Below are 18,973 nucleotides of genomic sequence, written 5' to 3'. Positions count from 1 at the left end.
CCTAACTGCCTGTGTATATTGGTTCCTTCCTGTATATTGGTTCCTAACTTCCCTGAAAAGTTGCATATCACGGTGGCTTTTCGATGCTAATGCGGGAAGTCACAGGATGTTTTGCGCTGGTCAAGGGCAGTCAAGTCTGGGGTGAACCAGGGCTATATCTGTTCTTAGTTCTCCATTTTTTGAATGGGGCATGCTTATTTAAGATGGTAAGGAAAACACTTTTTAAAGAGCAGCCAGGCATCCTCTACTAATGGAATGAGGTCAATATCCTTCCAGGATACCCGGGCCAGGTCGATTAGAAAGGCCTGCTCGCTGTGGTGTTTTTGGGAGTGTTTGACAGTGATGAGGGGTGGTCATTTGACTGCGGACCCATTACGGATGCAGGCAATGAGGCAGTGATCGCTGAGATCCTGGTTGAAGACAGCAGAGGTGTATTTTTAGGACAGGTTGGTCAGGATGATATCTGAGGGTGCCAGTGTTTACGGATTTAGGGTTGTCCTTGGTAGGTTCCTTGAGAATTTGTGTGAGATTGAGGGCATCTATCTTAGATTGTAGGATGGCCGGGGTGTTAAGCATATCCCAGTTTAGGTCACCTAACAATACAAAGATAAATGGGGGGCAATTAATTCACATATGTTGTCCAGGGCACAGCTGGGGGGTCTATAACAAGCGGCAACAGTAACAGACTTATTTCTGGAAAGGTGGATTTTTAAAAGTATATGCTCGAACTGTTTGGATACAGACCTGGATAGCATGACAGAACTCTGCAGGTTATCTCTGCAGTAGATTGCAACTTCACCCCCTTTGGCAGTTCTATCTTGGCGGAAAATGTTGTAATTGGGGATGAAGATTTCAGAATTTTTGGAGGCCTTCCTAAGCCAGGTTTCAGACACGGCTAGGACATCAGGGTTGGTGGAGTGTGCTAAAGTAGTGAATAAAACAAACTTAGGGAGGAGGCTTCTGATGTTAACATGCGTGAAACCAAGGATTTTACATTTACAGAAGTCAACAAATGATAGCGCCTGGGGAATAGGAGTGGAACTGGGGTCTCTACAGTGAAATAAAACAATATCTAGCCAAGACAGCAGTAGACAAGGCATATTGACATTACAGAGAGGCATAAAGCAATCACAAGTGTTGATCAGGAGAGCTAAGACAACAGGTAAATGGCGATGAATGGGCAGAGGGGGTCAGTTAGGTACATACAGGACCTGAGGTCGAGGCTGGGGCCGACAGGTAATCAAAATGAGGTACCTTGTTATTGATACAGTCCAGGGGGCATCAGCTCTGTAGCCGAGTGAACATAGGGTCAAAAGAGCAGCAATAGGTGAGTCAGGGTGCCGTTCGGTAGTCACTACTACGCTCGGCGAGCAGGGGACACAGCATTCAGAAAAGCTTGCGGGCCGGGGATAGTGAATGGTTCTTCGGCGACATCGTAACAGAATAGCCTGTTGAGACCACATCGGGCGATCATGTCGGCAGTCCAGTCGTGATGCATCGGTGGGGCTCCATGTCGACAATAAACGGTCTAGGCCAATTGGCAAAGGAGGTATTGTAGCCCTAAAATTAGCTGGTATATGGGCCTAGCTCAAGGCTAGCTGGTGTTTGCTTTGGGGCGTTAGCTAACAGTAGCCACTCGTTTGCAGCTAGCTAGCTGCGATGATCCAGTGTAATCATCCAGAGCGGCAGGAATCCGGTGATGTGGTAGAGAGAATCAGTCCGATATGCTCTGGGTTGATATCGCGCTGTGCAGACTGACAGGTGTTGTCCGAACTAAGGCTGGCTGGTGACCGAGAAAAATGTGAAGACCACAGCCGTGGCTAACAAAGACTAGTAGCTAGTTAGCTGGCTAGCTCCTGATGGAAGTTCCAGTTATAAGAATAAAAAAAAATAAAGCCGTGTTAGACAGGATTTCCCTACACATACTGATCAGCTCAAATAGACAGAAGTGTGCCAAATGGCAGACCAATCCAAACTCATTTCTCGGCATGTCCAGCCCACTCATTATCTCAGCCAATCATGGCTAGCGGGAAGGTTGCTTTTTCTGTGACTTACCAAAAAGGCTCGTAATTTAACAAATGTATTAGAATTTATAGATGGCATAAGTTTGATATAAAGGTACATGAAAGTTCACATGTTCGAAGGCATTTCTGCCCAAAAACATTTTTTACGTTCAAACTGCTCTCCTGTGAAATCGTGACTTGCTACATGTGCCTAGTTTCCTGAAATGGGTCACATATTGTTTTGATGGAAGAGGAAATCCTTTCGGAGAGGGAGGATAATGAAAGGGGTCCTACGGGTTGTAGCGTACACCCCAAAGACGTGCAACTGCGAGAGGTTGAACTAAAGGCAAAATGGGAATAGCAGAAATATAGCTTGAGCACAAGGAAAGGGAAAGATAACGTGAGTAGAGATTGGAGCAACAGGAAAGAGAACGTGCAGCAGACAAGAACAGGAACATGAGCATGCAAATTGATTAAGAGTGATAGATCTGGAAGCACTCAGAATCCAGTCAGGCCATCCTGCAGCCTCAACAGAGTTTGATCTAGGTCGGAAGAGCCGACTTGTACCACCTTTCAACGAAAAGGACATGGACGTATATTTTACTCTCTTTAAGCGGATTGCCACACCCCTAAAATGTCTGCAAGAGAGATTTGACTTCATGAATACTTGTTTTTGTAAGAAGTGTTGACATACTGAATGCACCGAGCTGTCTGTTTAAATTACTAGCACACAGCTTGGTCACCCATGCATACCCCAGAAGACATGCCACCAGAGGTCTCGTCACACTCCCCAAGTCCAGAACAGACTATTACAGGACATAGAGCCATGGTTACATGGAACTCTACTCCACATCAGGTAACGGATGCAAGCAGCAGAATCAGATTTAAAAAACAACAGATACAAATACACCTTATGGAACAGTGGGGACTGTGAAGAGACACAGGCACACACTTAATAACATACGCATTCTACACACACATACACATGGATTTTGAATTGTAGATATGTGGTAGTAGAGTAGTGGCCTGAGAACACACTTAATGTGTTATGAAATGTAATGTCATGTAATGTTTTTAATTGTATATAACTGCCTTAATGTTGCTGGACCCCAGGAAGAGTAGCTGCTGCCTTGGCATGGGGATCCTTAATAAATACACATTGTCTTGCCCAGAAGAGGCGAGAGAACGCCATATCCTCATCAGAACACCATCTCTGTCAAAGTAACCCCAATAAATTCATCAAACTCCACCTCTGGACGTATCTCAGCAAAAACAGGGGAGAGGGAAAATTCTTTACTCTGTTCAGCAATCAGTTGCTTCCTAGACATAAGTGTCAACTGTTGGGAACCTCTCTTCCTTCAGTGGTCCTACAAACTCGCTCACCTTTGGAGTATTCAAAGGAGTGGTCAACTCAGGAGGTTTACCGAAATCAGGATCACACAAACGTCTCAGACAGATCGACCATTGTGGGATCACAGACATCCTCAACACTAGACTTGCTCCCGGCGACTTTAACATGTGTAACGACACACGTTGGGAACACTCTAGGGTACTTTTCTGAACCCATCAGGGTCCTCCACTCTGGGTTTCTTAGAAATTACAGGATTTGGCACGACCTTCACTTCAGCCAAATTGTTTCCCAAAATTAATGAGACCCCCTACACTGGTAGGCTAGGCCTCACTTAAACGGAACCAGAAACAAGATCAGACTCGAGTGCCACAATATATACAAAGGAACTTCCATGCAACCCATTTCCACGCCTTGTACAAACACATTGTAAACAATTGTTGAAGTCTCAGAGAAAGGAAAAACATCCTCCAAAATGAAGAATTGGGCTGCCCCAGAGTCTAGCAGTATCTCTACCGGTTGCTTAAGAGCATCGCCCCTCTGCAGAGACACAAACCCGTCTGAAACTAAGGGTTCATACACATCTGATCCAAAATCTTGTATAGGATATACACTAGTCCCAACCAGAGATTTGATGGGCTGGAGTGTTCCCACTGGAGTCAAATCAAATCGTATTGGTCACACACATGGTTAGCAGTTGTTATAGCGAGTGTACGAAGTGCTTGTGCATCTAGTTCGGACGGTCCAGCAATATCTAACAAGTAATATCTAACAATTACACACAAGTCTAAGTAAAGGAATGGAATAAGATTATATAAATATATGGATGGAGCAATGACAGAGCGGCATGGGCTAAGATGCAATAGAGAGTATAGAATACAATATATACATATGAGATGAGTAAGGCAAGATATATAAACATTATTAAAGTGACTAGTGTTCCATTTATTAAAGTGGCCAATGATTTCAAGTCTGTATGTAGGCAGCAGCCTCTCTATGCTAGTGATGTCTGTTTAACAGTCTGATGGCCTTGAGATAAAAGCTGTTTTTCCAGTCTCTCGGTCCCAGCTTTGATGCACCTGTACTGATCTCGCCTTCTGGATGATAGCGATGTGAACAGGCAGTGGCTCGGGTGGTTGTTGTCCTTGATCTTTTTGGCATTCCTGTGACATCGTGTGCTGTAGGTGTCCTGGAAGGCAGGTAGTTTGCCCCCGGTGATGCGTTGTGCAGACCTCACTACCCTCTGGAGAGCCCTGCAGTTGTGGGAGGTGCAGTTGCCGTACCAGGCAGTGATACAGCCTGACAGGATGCTCTCAATTGTGCATCTGTATAAGTTTGTGAGGGTTTTAGGTGACAAGCCACATTTTTTCAGCCTCTTGAGGTTGAAGAGGCGGTGTTGCGCTTTCTTCACCACACTGTCTGTGTGGGTGGACCATTTCAGTTTGTCCGTGATGTGTACGCCAAGTAACTTAAAACTTTCCACCTTCTCCACTGCTGTCCCATCGATGTGGATATGGGGGGTGCTCCTTCTGCTGTTACCTGAAGTTCACGATCATCTCCTTTGTTTTGTTTCAACTTAGGACACAGAGACAATGTGTCCTTTCTCACGGCAGTAATGACAAACTGGCGGTTATGAACGAGAGTTTACTACCGATCCTTATTTTTTGGTGCCACCTCGTCAGCCAGTAATTGTTACACCTGTGCTGGCTTGTCTTCTTGTTAGTCAGAAGGTGTTTCACCTATGCTGGCACATGTGATATATTAAAGCATCTGGCCCAGTGCTCCAGTTGCCTTGAGCGATATGGAGGGTTAACGTCTTTTTAGTTGTCTCTCCCTATTTTGATTTCTAATAAACAATCCTTTGTCTGATCTTCCCTGTCGTTTTGGGCACTCATGTTGGGTGTCTTTTAGGGCCCAATGAGTGTCTTTCAGAACCCCTCCTAGAACCCCACCTGTTTCATTTAATTTTTGGTTTCTTGTTGAAGTGTAATTATGGGCAACGGTTACCTAGTAGTGTACGTGCCCAATCCACCAGGGGTCTGGCAGGGTCTTGGGCGTTGTTTAAATGGTTGACTGTAGGAGATATTTGTGCTGCAGGGAGTTGGGCATCACCATACACGAGTTTGGCGTCGCCACACACTCTGCTTGGGGCATGATTATATTTCCTCATGGTGTATTGTACTGAAGTTGGCTGACGGAAAGGGAATGGAACGTAATGACTATTACTACTGTTCTCTGAAGGGGGGAAACAAGGTACAACACCTGTTATTAAATTTAAGGAATGAATCCGAGCCTCACGCTTATCACCTGTGGAAGGCGGGACTTCCAGCTAGGCGCGGATTTCATTGGACTTGTCAGGTGTGATTGTAAATCCTTCAACTGAAGTTGTGAGATTGCGACTCCACATAGTGTGTTGTTCCTCATTTCCCTCCTTCAGGGAACAGTAGTCAAACACGATTTGTTGAGTTGCAAATCGTAAATGTATAAATAGTATTTGCTCTACCTGACGGCAGACCATGGCATGTGACGGGTTCACAGTGGAAAAAGAAGGGGAGAAACAGAAAGGACATACAGTGCCTTCAGAAAGTATTCACACCCCTTTACTTTTTCCACATATTGTGTTACTGCATGAATTCAAAGTTTCACTGGCCTACACACAATACCGCATATCAAAGTGGAATTATGTTTTTAGAAATGTATACAAATTTGCTTAACAAGTCACATAAGTTGCATGGACTCACTCTGTGCAATAATAGTGTTTTAACATGAGTTTTGAAATACTACCTCATCTCTGTATTATTGTAAGGTCCCTCACTCAAGCATGAATTTCAAACACAGATTCAACCACAAAGATCAGGGAGGTTTTCCAATGCCTCGCAAAGAAGGGTGGCCTAGTTAAAGTTTTGACTTAAGTCGTTTTGAAAATCTAGGGAATGTGAAAATATTGTACAATCCAAGTGTGCAAAGCTCTTAGACTTACCCAGAAAAACACACAGCTGTAATCGGTGCCAAAGGTGATTCTAACATGCGTAGACTCAGGGGTGTGAATACTTATGTAAATTACTATTTCTGTATTTCATTTTCAATACATTTGCTCAAATTTCTAAAAACATGTTTTCACTTTGTCATTATGGGGAATTGTGTGTAGAAAAATAATAAATTATACATTTACATTAAAAAAAAAAATCACATTTAGGCTGTAACACAACAAAATGTGGAATAAGTCGAGGGGTATGAATATTTTCTGAAGGCACTTTCTTTATTCAAAAGAAAGGGAAAAACTTGCTGAAAAAAATGGCTTCCCTCCTCGGTTTTACACATTTTCTTAAATGTTTTTCAAAGAGTAACTAGTTGCATCATAGATGCACTCAATTCCGTAAGATTCATTAAATGCTGCGTCACGTTTCAAAGCTTTCTATTAGCCGAACTCCATTGAAGTTCTAGGTCCCTACAGAGCCCCTATAACTTTCTTTAAGGTCAGAGGTCAACTCACTTTGTTTGTATTCTCCCAGACAACCATTTTTACCAGCCTCAACAAAAAAGTGTTTTCCCCAGTTTTTGCCCCAGTCCTTAAAGTAAAATGAAGTGGTCATTGATTTCGAATCACCAAATGATAGGAGGATGAGGCTCCATGAAAATAGTAGTGTGGTGAGGGAGGAAAGGAAAGTCTGGGATTCTTTACACCAGAGATCGCATGCCATGTCTCGCAATGCAACAGTGTTGACAAATGAGCAGGCCAACACACTGTGATTGAGTGAGCTTGCTAATGTGGAGAAGAGAGCTTAGTGGCCATTAGACTTAATCGAGACCGTGACTTTGGTGTGTGTGTGAGGGAGAACGTGTCTGTGAGAATTGTGTGTGTTTGATTGAGAAATATTGTGTGTGTCTGAGATTGCTGCTTACCTTCCTAATGGTACACAGATGAGTTTTTTTGTTATAGGAGAGGGAGAGCTGTAGAGGAACTGATGGGTGCCATGTGTGAGAGTGAGGAGGACTAGGACGTTACTACATGGAGCAGTACACCTTCTGTATCTGTATGACACGCCTGTACGCTCTAGACGTGTGTGTGTCTGTCTTTGTGCCTATGTCTTTGGTTTGTGTCTGCAAGCATTACATACAAAAATATGGTTTGTGTGTGTGTGTGTTGAGATATGCGTGTTTGTTTGTGTGTGGTCTGTTTCGTGTGTATGCCTGCTGTACAGTGTGTTTGTGGCCAGACTGGGGTCAGGGCTGCCAGACTCCCTGAGAGCAGGCTGGTGAGTGACTGAGTGGAGACATAAGTGGAAAAACGCTCTGCTGCTCAGCACTCTGGGTATAATTACCCAGCAGCCTCCTGCTTATGAGTGCCTGGTATGGTAACAGGAGAGAGGGAGGGATTGTAGTGCCAGCTTTGCCAAACCAGACCTCATAGCCACAGTTTGCCTGCCACTGTTCTTACTACATCTTTCTCTTGCTCACTCACTCACTCACTCACTCACTCACTCACTCACTCACTCACTCACTCACTCACTCACTCTCCTCCCCATTTCAATGTCAAATCATGTCATTTGATATCCTTCATGCTCCAGTATAAGATGTTTTTATATTCATAAACCATGTTTGAGTTAGCTCTGCCACAAAGCATATAAATTAAGTAATCTAATAGTGGGTGATGTTGTCCTATTCATTAACTCGTTAATTGATTATTTTTTTTTGACTGTTTAGAAAAGTGTTTCATTTGCCGTCCCTTCTGCAATAATGCACTTTGGAAGATTGGGGTCAATTCAGTGCTCTGCTTGAATGGCACGTGGAGTGACCACACTCCACCTGTGTCTATACTGTGTGTGTGTGTGAGCAAGTTTGTAAAGTGTTATTATTGCTGGAGTACATATTGGTCAGGTGGACGAGTAGTAGTAGTACAGTGAGCCACAGTATCCACAGCAGGAGTAGTGGACAGGGAGAGATTGGTCACAGCATGATAAGATGTGTGGCATTTTGCTCCTGCTGTTTAAGTGAGTAATTCTTTCCAGCCTCTCCTCCCCTGTCCTGATGTGGGTTTTAGTGCCATAGGGAGCACTGTTTGATACTTTTATAGATCACAACCAGACCACACAGTGACAATAGTAATAACACAGTTATGGGGTATGTGTTCATTGATTGGTTGGTATTCTAGAATAGAGGAGTGTACGGAATTGCTTTTGTACACTCCTCTCTTTATGGATTTCGTGTTTGTGTGTAACCACCTCTGTTTTATGCACAGACTAATGGAGTGTGACCTGTCTCAAGTTTGCAGAGGTAGTCTCCCTCTCTCTTTCACTGCATATACAGTACACTTAGTGTACAAAACATTGAGTAGCACCCCATTTGCCCTCAGAACAGATTCAATCCTTCAGGGCGTGGACTCTACAAGGTGTCAAAAGCGTTCCACAGGGATTCTGGCCCATGTTGACTCCAATGCTTCCCGCAGTTGTGTCAAGTTAGCTGTCCTTTTGGTAGTGGACCATTCTTGATGCACGGGTAACTGTTGAGCATGAAAAACCCAGCAGCGTTGCAGTTGTTGACACTCAACCTGGTGCACCTGACACCTACTACCATACCCCGTTCAAAAGGCACTTCAATCTTTTGTCTTGCCCATTCACACTATGAATGGCACACATACAGTGCATTCCAAAGTATTCAGACCCCTTGACTTACCTACATTTTGTTACGTTAGTCTTATTTTAAAATTGATTAAATCAACAACTAAAAATCCTCTATAGACACAATACCACATAATTACAAAGTGAAAACAGGTATTTAGAAATGTTTTGCAATTGTATTCAGACAATTTGCTATGAGACTCGAAATTGGAAGTGCATCCTGTTTCCATTGATCATCCTTGATCTGTTTCTACAACTTCATTGGAGTGCACCTGTGGTAAATTCAATTGATGGGACATTTTTTATTTTATTGAACCTTTATTTTACTAGGCATGTCAGTTAAGAACAAATTCTTATTTACAATGACTGCCTAGGAACAGTGGGTTAACTGCCTTGTTCAGGGGCAGAACGACAGATTTTTACCTTGTCAGCTCGGGTATTCGATCTAGCAACCTATCGGTTACTGGCCCAACGCTCTAACCACTAGGCTACCTGCCGCCCGACATGATTTGGAAAGGCACACATCTGTGTATATAAGGTCCCACAGTTGACAGTGCAAAAACCAAGCCATGAGGTCGAAGGAATTGTCCCGTAGAGCTACAAGACAGGATTGTGTCGAGGCACAGTTCTGGGGAAGGGTACCAAAACATTTCTGCAGCGTTGAAGGTCCCCAAGTACACAGTGGCCTCCATTCTTAAATGGAACAAATTTGGAACCACCAAGACTCTTCCTGGAGCTGGCAGCCCGGGGAAAACTGAGCAATCGTGGGAGAAGGGCCTTGATCAGGGAGGTGAACAAGAACCTGATGGTCACTCTGACAGAGCTCCAGAGTTTCTCTGTGGAGATGGAGAACCATCTCTTTAGCACTCCACCAATCAGGCCAGATGGAAGCCACTCCTCAGTAAAAGGCACATGACAGCCCACTTGGCATTTGCCAAAAGGCACCTAAAAGACTCTGACCATGAGGAACAAGATTCTTTGACCTGATGAAACCAAGATTGAACTATTTTATCTGAATGCCAAGCGTCACGTCTGAAGGAAACCTTGCACCATCCCTACGGTGAAGCATGGTGGTGTCAGCATCATGCTGTGGGGATGTTTTTCAGTGGCAGGGACTGGGAGACCAGTCAAGATCGAGGGGAAAGATGAACGGAGCAAAGTACAGAGATCCTTGATGTTAACCTGCTCCAGAGCACTCAGAACCTCAGACTGGGTTGAAGGTCCACCTTCCAACAGGACAACGACCCTAAGCACACAGCCAAGACAACGCAGGAGTGGCTTTGGGACAAGTCTAAATGTCCTTGAGCTGAAATTGCTGCCAAAGGTGCTTCAACAAAGTACTGAGTAAAGGGTCTGAAAACATACGTAAATGTAATATTTCATTTTTTTATTTTATACAATTTGCTAACATTTTTAAACCTGTTTGCTTTGTCATTATGGGCTATTGTGTGTAGATTGAGGGGGGGAAAACATTTAATACATTTTAGAATAAGACGAACGTAACAGTGTGGAAAAAGTCAAGGTGTCTGACTTTACGTATGCACTGTATAAATCAGGAAAATATATATTTTTTTACTTGTATTTATCCCCATATTTTAATGCTGTTTTCTTCATTTTTTGAACTGCTACCGGACACCTTCAGACGAGTCTTGTGAGGCTTGTGTGTGTCCTAGGCCAAAAGGGAGAACACCATTGTGTTCATGAGTCTTTCCACAGAGTGGTCATAGTTTGTAGGCCAAATCATTCGGACGCTGCAGACGTTTCCACGAGAAGAACGATTTTTGGGAAGTCTCATGGTCTGAAAAACACCGCTGTAGCTCTGCCACCTTTCATCATAGGTATAGAAGGGCGATATCGGCGGATGTGGTCGATTGCAAACAATCTCTAGCTTAAACAGACAAATTTTTACGTTAATTTTTAAAAATAATTAATTAGATTTCCGCAGTGGCGCGCGCCCATTGTAGGCCAAGGGTTAAGGAGAGAGCTATATTTCATTGTGTTTTGTTCACTTAGCTAATACAGCTAATTTTGCCTACTGAACAGCCTGACTCCGAGAGGAATGCTACTTATGTTAGCTAGTTGGCTAAAGATATCCAACGATCCAACTATTCCAAGACAAGGTAAGCTTACGGTTATTTATTTATTGCCACGAGGCCCGCCAGTGTACCTGTTAAACTGCTTGCTGTACACTACTGCGTGATTGTACCCATGGATTGGATTGTGGGCTTATTAACACGCTAGTTCTAGTAGCTATGTTTACTATGATGCTAGCTAATATGTTGACAATGATGTAGGCTCTGTGTAGCGGTTATGGTATGAAGGTTTGGCTTGGAGAGGTTTTTTTCACCTGGTCACAGACAACTGTTGTGTTGTGCACTGAAGTCCACAAGCGAAGAGAAAAGATGATGCGAGAAGGAGTTAAACAACTAGCAAAGTGATGATGCTTTGTATGTGTCTGCTATGAAAGTGAACTGTGTGCGCGGGTGATCAGGGTTGTATTCCAAACGTTTCTTAAACGGAAGCAAGCGGAACTAAACGGGGATGGACCTACCTGAATTTGTCCAATAGAAACTCTTGTTTTGGACTAATGATTACACCCTAGATCAGCTAGATGCAGGAAACAGTGTACAAGGTGGTATTGAATGTGTCAACTTGGTTACTGGGTGAATGGAATATGAATGACAGTCATCCAATAAAAATAAAAAAATCATTAACGGCTCCGACTGCTGCTGGTATGATCCTCAAGACAAATGTTTCCTCTTGTGAAAACACGGTCTTCCTCTCTATGGCATACTGAATTTACTCTCCATTTGATATATTACATCTAAATAAGCAAAGGGATGGGAGTGTTACACCATAATAGACAGTTACTGGGAAAATGTATGGTTTTCATTTGAAACTCGTGGCCTATCGAGATTAAGTGACCCACATAACTAAACTGTTTATTTTTCTCCCTTTTCTTTCTCTTGGCGCTGGCTGCTCGTCTCCCCTCTACAGTTCAGAAGATTTCTCTGTGACTCACCACTTGAGGTACGTACCCCTGCCCTCCTGTTGACTACATACTTCTACATTTCCAAAGTGTATAAATTACTCCAATGCCTGATTCACACTACTGAGCTGTACTGGCCTGTTTACGCATCCACTATAGTTGCTGGAACTGTGCCAGAATGGACAATGTGAAAAGAAAATATCTGAGTTAGCAAAGTACAGTTTTAAAAAAGAATGTGCAAATATTGTACAAATTGTATTGGTCACATACACATGGTTAGCAGATATTATTGCAAGTGTAGCGAAATGCTTATGCTTCTAGATCCGACAGTGCTTTAGTATCTAACAGGTAATATCTAACAATTCCACAACAAAACCTAATACACACAATTTAGTAAAGGAATGGGATAAGAATATATAAATATAAAATATATGGATAAGGAGTGAGAGAGCGGCTAAGATGCAATAGATAGTGTAGTATACAGTATATACTTATGAGATAAGTAATGCGAGATATGTAAACATTCTTAAAGTGGCATTAAACGTCCCACCCTAGTCAACAGCCAGTGGAATCGCGTCGCGCGAAATACAAAACCTCAAATGCTATAGCTTCAATTTCTCAAACATATGACTATTTTACACCATTTTATGGGTACACCTCTCCTGAATCGAACCACGTTGTCCGATTTCAAAAAGGCTTTACAGCAAAAGCAAAACATTAGATTATGTTAGGAGAGTACCCTGCCAAAAAAAAATCACACTGCCATTTTCAAAGCAACTAGATGCATCACAAATACCCAAAACACAGCTAAATGCAGCACTAACCTTTGACAATCTTCATCAGATGACACTCCTAGGACATCATGTTACACAATACATGCATTTTTTTGTTCGATAAAGTTCATATTTATATATAAAAACAGCATTTTACATCGGCGCGTGACGTTCAGAAAATATTTTCCCTCAAATGCTTCCGGTGAATCAGCGCTAGAATTTACAAAATTACTATTCGAAAACATTGTTAAAATGTAATATTGTCATTCAAAGAATTATAGATTAACATCTCGTGAATGCAACCGCATTGCCAGATTTAAAAATAACTTTACTGGGAAATCACACTTTGCAATAAACGACGTGGTATGCTCAGAAAAATAGGCTAGGCGATACATGTTAGCGCCATCTTGGAACCATCTAAAATCAAAAATACTATTGTAAATATTCCCTTACCTTTGATTATCTTCATCAGAAGGCACTTCCAGGAATCCCAGGTCCACAACAAATGTAGTTTTGTTCGAAAAAGTTAATAATTTATGTCCCAATAGTTCCTTCTTGTTAGCGCGTTCCGAAGGCTACTCATAATGTACTGAAGCGCGCGGGACTTGTCGTCACAAATGTGCAAAAAAATATATATTTACGTTCGTTCAAACATGTCAAACGTTGTATAACATAAATCTTTAGGGCCTTTTTCAACCAGAGCTTCAATAATATTCAAGGTGGACGATTGCATTGTCTTACTAAACGTTTCGGAACAAAAGGTTTCCCATGGGCGCCCGCGTCATAGTAGTAATAGCCCTCCCCCTGTGACCAACTTCGCAAGCCTCTCTTTGGGTCAGTTTCTACCATAGAAGACTCAAACCACTTTGTAAAGACTGTTGACATCTAGTGGAAGCCTTAGGAAGTGCTAAATGATTAATAAGTCCCTGTGTGTTTCAATGGCAAAGGTTTGAAGTGATTCCACACATCAGATTTCCATTTCCTGTTACGATTTGTCTCAGGGTTTTGACTGCCATATGAGTTCTGTTATACTCACAGACACCATTCAAACAGTTTTAGAAACTTTAGGGTATTTTCTATCCAAATCAAACAATTATATGCATATTCTAGTTACTGGGCAGGAGTAGTAACCAGATTAAATCGGGTACGTTTCTTTATCCGGCCGTGCAAATACTGCCCCCTATCCCCAACACGTTAAAGTGACTAGTGTTCCATTTATTAAAGTGGCCAATGATATCAAGTCTGTAGGTAGGCAGCCGCCTTTCTGTGTTAGTGGTGGCTGTTTAACAATCTGATGGCCTTGAGATGGAAGCTGTTTTTCAATCTCTCGGTCCCAGATTTGATGCACCTGTACTTACCTCGCCTTCTGGATGGAAGCGGGGTGAACAGGCAGTGGCTCGGGTGGTTATTGTCCTTGATCTTTTTTGCCTTCCTGTGACATCAGGTGTTGTAGGTGTCCTGGAGGGCAGGTAGTTTGCCCCCGGTGATGCGTTGTGCAGACCGCACCACCCTCTGGAGAGCCCTGCAGTTGTGGGCGGTGGAGTTGCCGTACCAGGCGGTGATACAGCCCGACAGGATGCTCTCAATTGTGCACCTGTAAACGTTTGAGGGTTTTCGGTGACGAGACAATTTTTTTTCAGCCCCCTGAGGTTGAAGAGGAGGTGTTGTGCTTTATTCACCACACTGTCTGTGTGGGTGGACCATTTCAGTTTGTCTGTGATGTGTAAACCGAGGAACTTAACTTTCCACCTTCTCCACTGCTGTCCCGTCGATGTGGATAGGGGGGTGCTTCCTTTGCTGTTTCCTGAAGGTTAATGGCTGTAATTTGGACATAGCCCTTAGCCCCGAGTGGCGCAGCGGTCTAAGGCACTGCATCTTAGTGCAAGAGGCGTCACTATTGTACCTGGTTCGAATCCAGGCTGTATCACATCCGGCTGTGATTGGGAGTCCCATAGGGCGACGCACAATTGGCCCAGCGTCTGGGTTTGGCCCGGAGTAGGCCATCATTGTAAATATGAATTTGTTCTTAATTGACTTGTCTAGTTAAATAAAAGTTATATATTCTATATGGTACAATCTAGTTAGCTGACACAAGCACAGGTCTAATAACAGTTCGCTAGGCAGTCAAAGCTATAGTATTGTTTATAGGCTACCTGCGTCTTGTTGAGCTAGATGCAGGTAGTCTATAGCCCCTGAAAAGGCCAACATCTAATTTCAGGGAAAAGTCCACAATGAAACTAACATTAAATGTGGAGAATGATACATTCGCGATAGAGCTGTGACCATGATCCCAATTGACAACTTCCCATTTTCCCCATAACAGAAGCACGTGAGGGAGTTCCATAACTTCCATTTCAAATTTCCACTCGCGCAGGGCTCCTGACCCTAGAAATGAGCATGAGTAAAACACTTTGCTTGATACGGTTATCCATTAGAAGTCGACATTTGAATGCCATTTACTTTAAACCACCTGTGAGTGAATTTATCTAAAGAGCTGTAGTGCGCCAAAAGTCATTTTCCAATGCCTTGTCGCTGTTATCAGTTCTTGCGCATTAATGTTTTACGGAAAAGGGGTGTCTTCATAATGACCAATATAAATAGCCTACCTACAAATGGTAAAAGGTTGTCACCATGTGCGTGTGTGCTGCTAGTAACAACCTGCTCACTGCCTGGTAGTCAGCAGCAGCAGGTTATAGTTAAATATATATTATTATTATTATTTTTTTTAAAGAGAAATACCGTGGCGGGCGCGGTGCAATTTAGAAGTAGGCCCAAAACCCTCCACCAATACATTTTCACCCACAACATCGTTTTCAAAGTTGCCCAATTTTGCGAGAAACCGCAAACATGGCAACCCTGATCATGCTGTGGATGTTTGGTCAGGACGTGTCATTTTAATTTGTTAGTTTTGAGTGACTCATTACTAAACACTCCCCCGCACAAAACACATTGTGGGCGCTAGTCATTATTTCTCAAAGTTTGTATGAAACAAAGAGAAACTCATTGCTGTATTTGCGTTTCATGGCGATTGACCTCAGTCAGAATTTAGATAGTGGTGAGTGGGAATGACAAGTCATTGGCTGACAGCGCATCATCTGCTGCTGAACGACAGCGCTGCAGCGTTTAGGTTGCAGAGTGATTTTCAAGAAAACTGCAGAAAAAGATCTGGTAAACCGCGAAGCACACGGGCATCTCGCTCAGCTGCCAAACTGACACCGCTGCTAATCAGAGAGCGCTGTTGCACTTGGCCAAACAAATTCCAGTAATTCATTAAATAATTATATATTTATTCTAACACGTCGCAACCCACCATTAACCGGTCCGCGACCCACACTTTAAGAAAGGTTGTCCTATAGGACAGGAGCAACAAGATGGAGTCATGGTCAGATTTGCCAAAAGGAGGGCGGGGGCGGACCTTGTATGCATCACGGAAGTTAAAGTAGCAGGGGTGGATCGTGTTACTCGCTCGTGTACTGCAATGGATATGCTGATAGAATTTAGGTAGGCTTGTTCTCAAATTAGCTTTGTTAACCTCTATGGGCTAGGTGGGACGCAAGCGTCCCACCCGTGGTGCACTCCATCAACAGCAGGTGCATTTCAAGAGCGGCAAATTTGAATCCAAATAAATGTCAAAATTCAAATTTTTCAAACATACAACTATTTTACACCCTTTGAAAGATAAACATCTCCTTAATCTAACCACGTTTTACGATTTCAAAAAGGTTTTACGGCGAAAGCATAAATTTAGAGTATGTTAGGACAGTACATTTACAAGAGTTGTGTGTAATGTTTTGTCAATTCAAAGACAGGGTCACCAAAACCATAAAACCAGCTAAAATGATGCACTAACCTTTTACAATCTCCATCAGATGACACTCCTAGGACATTATGTTAGACAATGCATGCATTTTTAGTTCTATCAAGTTCATATTTATATCCAAAAACAGCGTTTTACTATGGCATTGATGTTGAGGAAATCGTTTCCCTCCAATAACCGGCAGTCAAGTCAGCACCACAAATTAAATAATTAAAATTAGAAAACATTGGTAAAATATTATATTGTCATTTAAAGAATTATAGATTTACATCTCTTGAACGCAATCAACTTGCCAGATTTAAAAATAACCTTACTGGGAAATCACACTTTGCAATAATCTGAGCACTGCGCCCAGAAAAATACGCGTTGCAATACAGACCAGCCGTCATTTTGGGGAGATCTAAAATCGAAAATACTATGTAAATAATCCATTACCTTTGATTCTCTTCATCAGATGTCACTTCCAGGTATCACAGGTCCATAACGAATGTAGTTTTGTTCAAAAAAGCTCATCATTTATGTCCAAAAATCTCCGTCTTGTTAGCACATGATCTAAGCCCGCCGGACTTCACTTCATGAACGAGGGGAAAAAATATATTTACGTTCGTTCAAACATGTCAAACGTTGTATAGCATAAATCATTAGGGCCTTTTTTAACCAGAACATGAATAATATTCAAGGTGGACGAATGCATTCTCTTTTCTAACGTATTGGAACGAGGGTACCCAACATGAACTCGCGCGCCAGGTGTCTAATGGGCCATCATCGTTCCATGGCTCTTGTTCGGTCAGATCTCCCTCCAGAAGACTCAAAACACTTTGTAAAGGCTGGTGACATCTAGTGGAAGCAATAGGAAGTGCCAAAATATTCCTCAGACCCTGTGTTTTTCAATGGCATAGGTTTAAAGGTAATACAACACATCAGGTATCCACTTCCTGTCAGAAAATGTCTCAGGGTTTTGCCTGCCAAATGAGTTCTGTTATACTCACAGACACCATTCAAACAGTTTTAGAAAATGTAGGGTGTTTTCTATCCATATATAATAAGTATATGCATATTCTAGTTACTGGGTAGGATTAGTAACCAGATTAAATCGGGTACATTTTTTTATCCAGCCGTGCAAATACTGCCCCCTAGCCCCAACAGGTTAAAATCCCCAGCTACAATAAATGCATCCTCAGGATATATGGTTTCCAGTTTACATAAAGTCCAGTGAAGTTCCTTGATGGCCGTCTTGGTATCTGCTTGCGGAGGGATATACCCGGCTGTGACAATAATGGAGGAAAGTTCTCTTGGGAGATAATACGGTCGGCATTTGATTGTGAGGAATTCTAGGTCAGGTGGACAGAAGGTCTTGAGTTCCTGTATGTTGTTACAATTACACAATGAGTCGTTAATCATGAAACATACACCCCCCGCCCTTCTTCTTACCGGAGAGATGTTTATTCCTGTCAGCGCGATGCACTGAAGCTATACTGACTCTGACAGCATGTCCCAAGCTAGCTATGTTTCCGTGAAACAGAGTATGCTACAATCCTGATTTTCTCTTTTGAAAAGCAACTGTTGCCCTAATTTCGTCAACTTTGTTAACTAGGGACTGGACATTAGCAAGTAATATATTCGTAAGCAGTGTGTGGTGTGCGCACATCCGAAGCCTCATTAGAAGACAACTCCTGCACCTTCTCCGGCGGCTTTGTTTTGGGTCGGCCTCTGGAATCAGTTTGAATGCCCTGGGAGGTGCAGACAAAGGATCCACTTTAGGAAAGTCGTATTCCTGGTCGTAGTGCTGGTTGTGCTGGTATGTTGACGTCTCTCTGATATCCAATAGTTCTTCCAGGCTGTATGTAATAACACTTAAGGTTTTCTGGGCTAACAACGTAAGAAATAATACATTTTAAAAATACTGCACAGTTTCCTAAGGACTAGAAGTGAAGCTGTCATCTCCATCGACACCATTTTCCAATTTACATTTCAGGTTTGCAAAGCTCTTAGACTTACCCAGAAAGACTCAACAGCTGTAATCGCTGCCAAAGGTGATTCTAACATGTATTGACTCAAAGGGTTGAATTCTTGTTAACAAGATATATTATTTTTCACTTTTTTGGACTTTGACTGAGTATTTGGTGTAGATCATTGTCAAAAAATGACAATTAAACCCGTTTTAACCCTACCTAACACAACAACAAAATTTGGAAAGGGGTGTGAATATTTTCTGAAGCCAGTTGTGCGAGTCAGTCACCATTATTCCAAAGTCTCCATGACGAAAGTGATTATCTCAGGTAAAATGGTTTAAATACTGCACACAAATTACTAGAGAACATAAAACCCTTTCTCCATCTTTGCTGTAGTGGGTAGCTGGAAGGTTTATCTATATGTACAGTAGTAGCTAACCTTGAATACAAATGAATGTGGGAACTTCCCTGTT

General features: G+C 42.5%; 1 protein-coding gene across 3 annotated transcripts in view; it reads left to right on the top strand.

The window, feature by feature from the left end:
• The window catches only part of ate1 (arginyltransferase 1), a 228,999-nt gene that overhangs the window by 109,948 nt on the left and 100,078 nt on the right, over window positions 1-18,973 (top strand). For all 3 annotated transcript variants that reach the window (XM_014154421.3, XM_014154420.3, XM_045700642.2), the window contains one exon: window positions 11,967-11,999. In XM_014154421.3, the coding sequence (XP_014009896.3) occupies window positions 11,967-11,999 (33 nt within the window). The remainder of the gene's footprint in view (window positions 1-11,966; window positions 12,000-18,973) is intronic.

The sequence above is a fragment of the Salmo salar genome, chromosome 18, assembly GCF_965601325.2.
Source record: "Salmo salar chromosome 18, fSalSal1, whole genome shotgun sequence".
Lineage (NCBI taxonomy): Eukaryota > Metazoa > Chordata > Actinopteri > Salmoniformes > Salmonidae > Salmo > Salmo salar.
The sequence above is the reverse complement of the archived record's forward strand: the minus strand, read 5'-3'. Positions and strand labels throughout refer to the sequence as shown.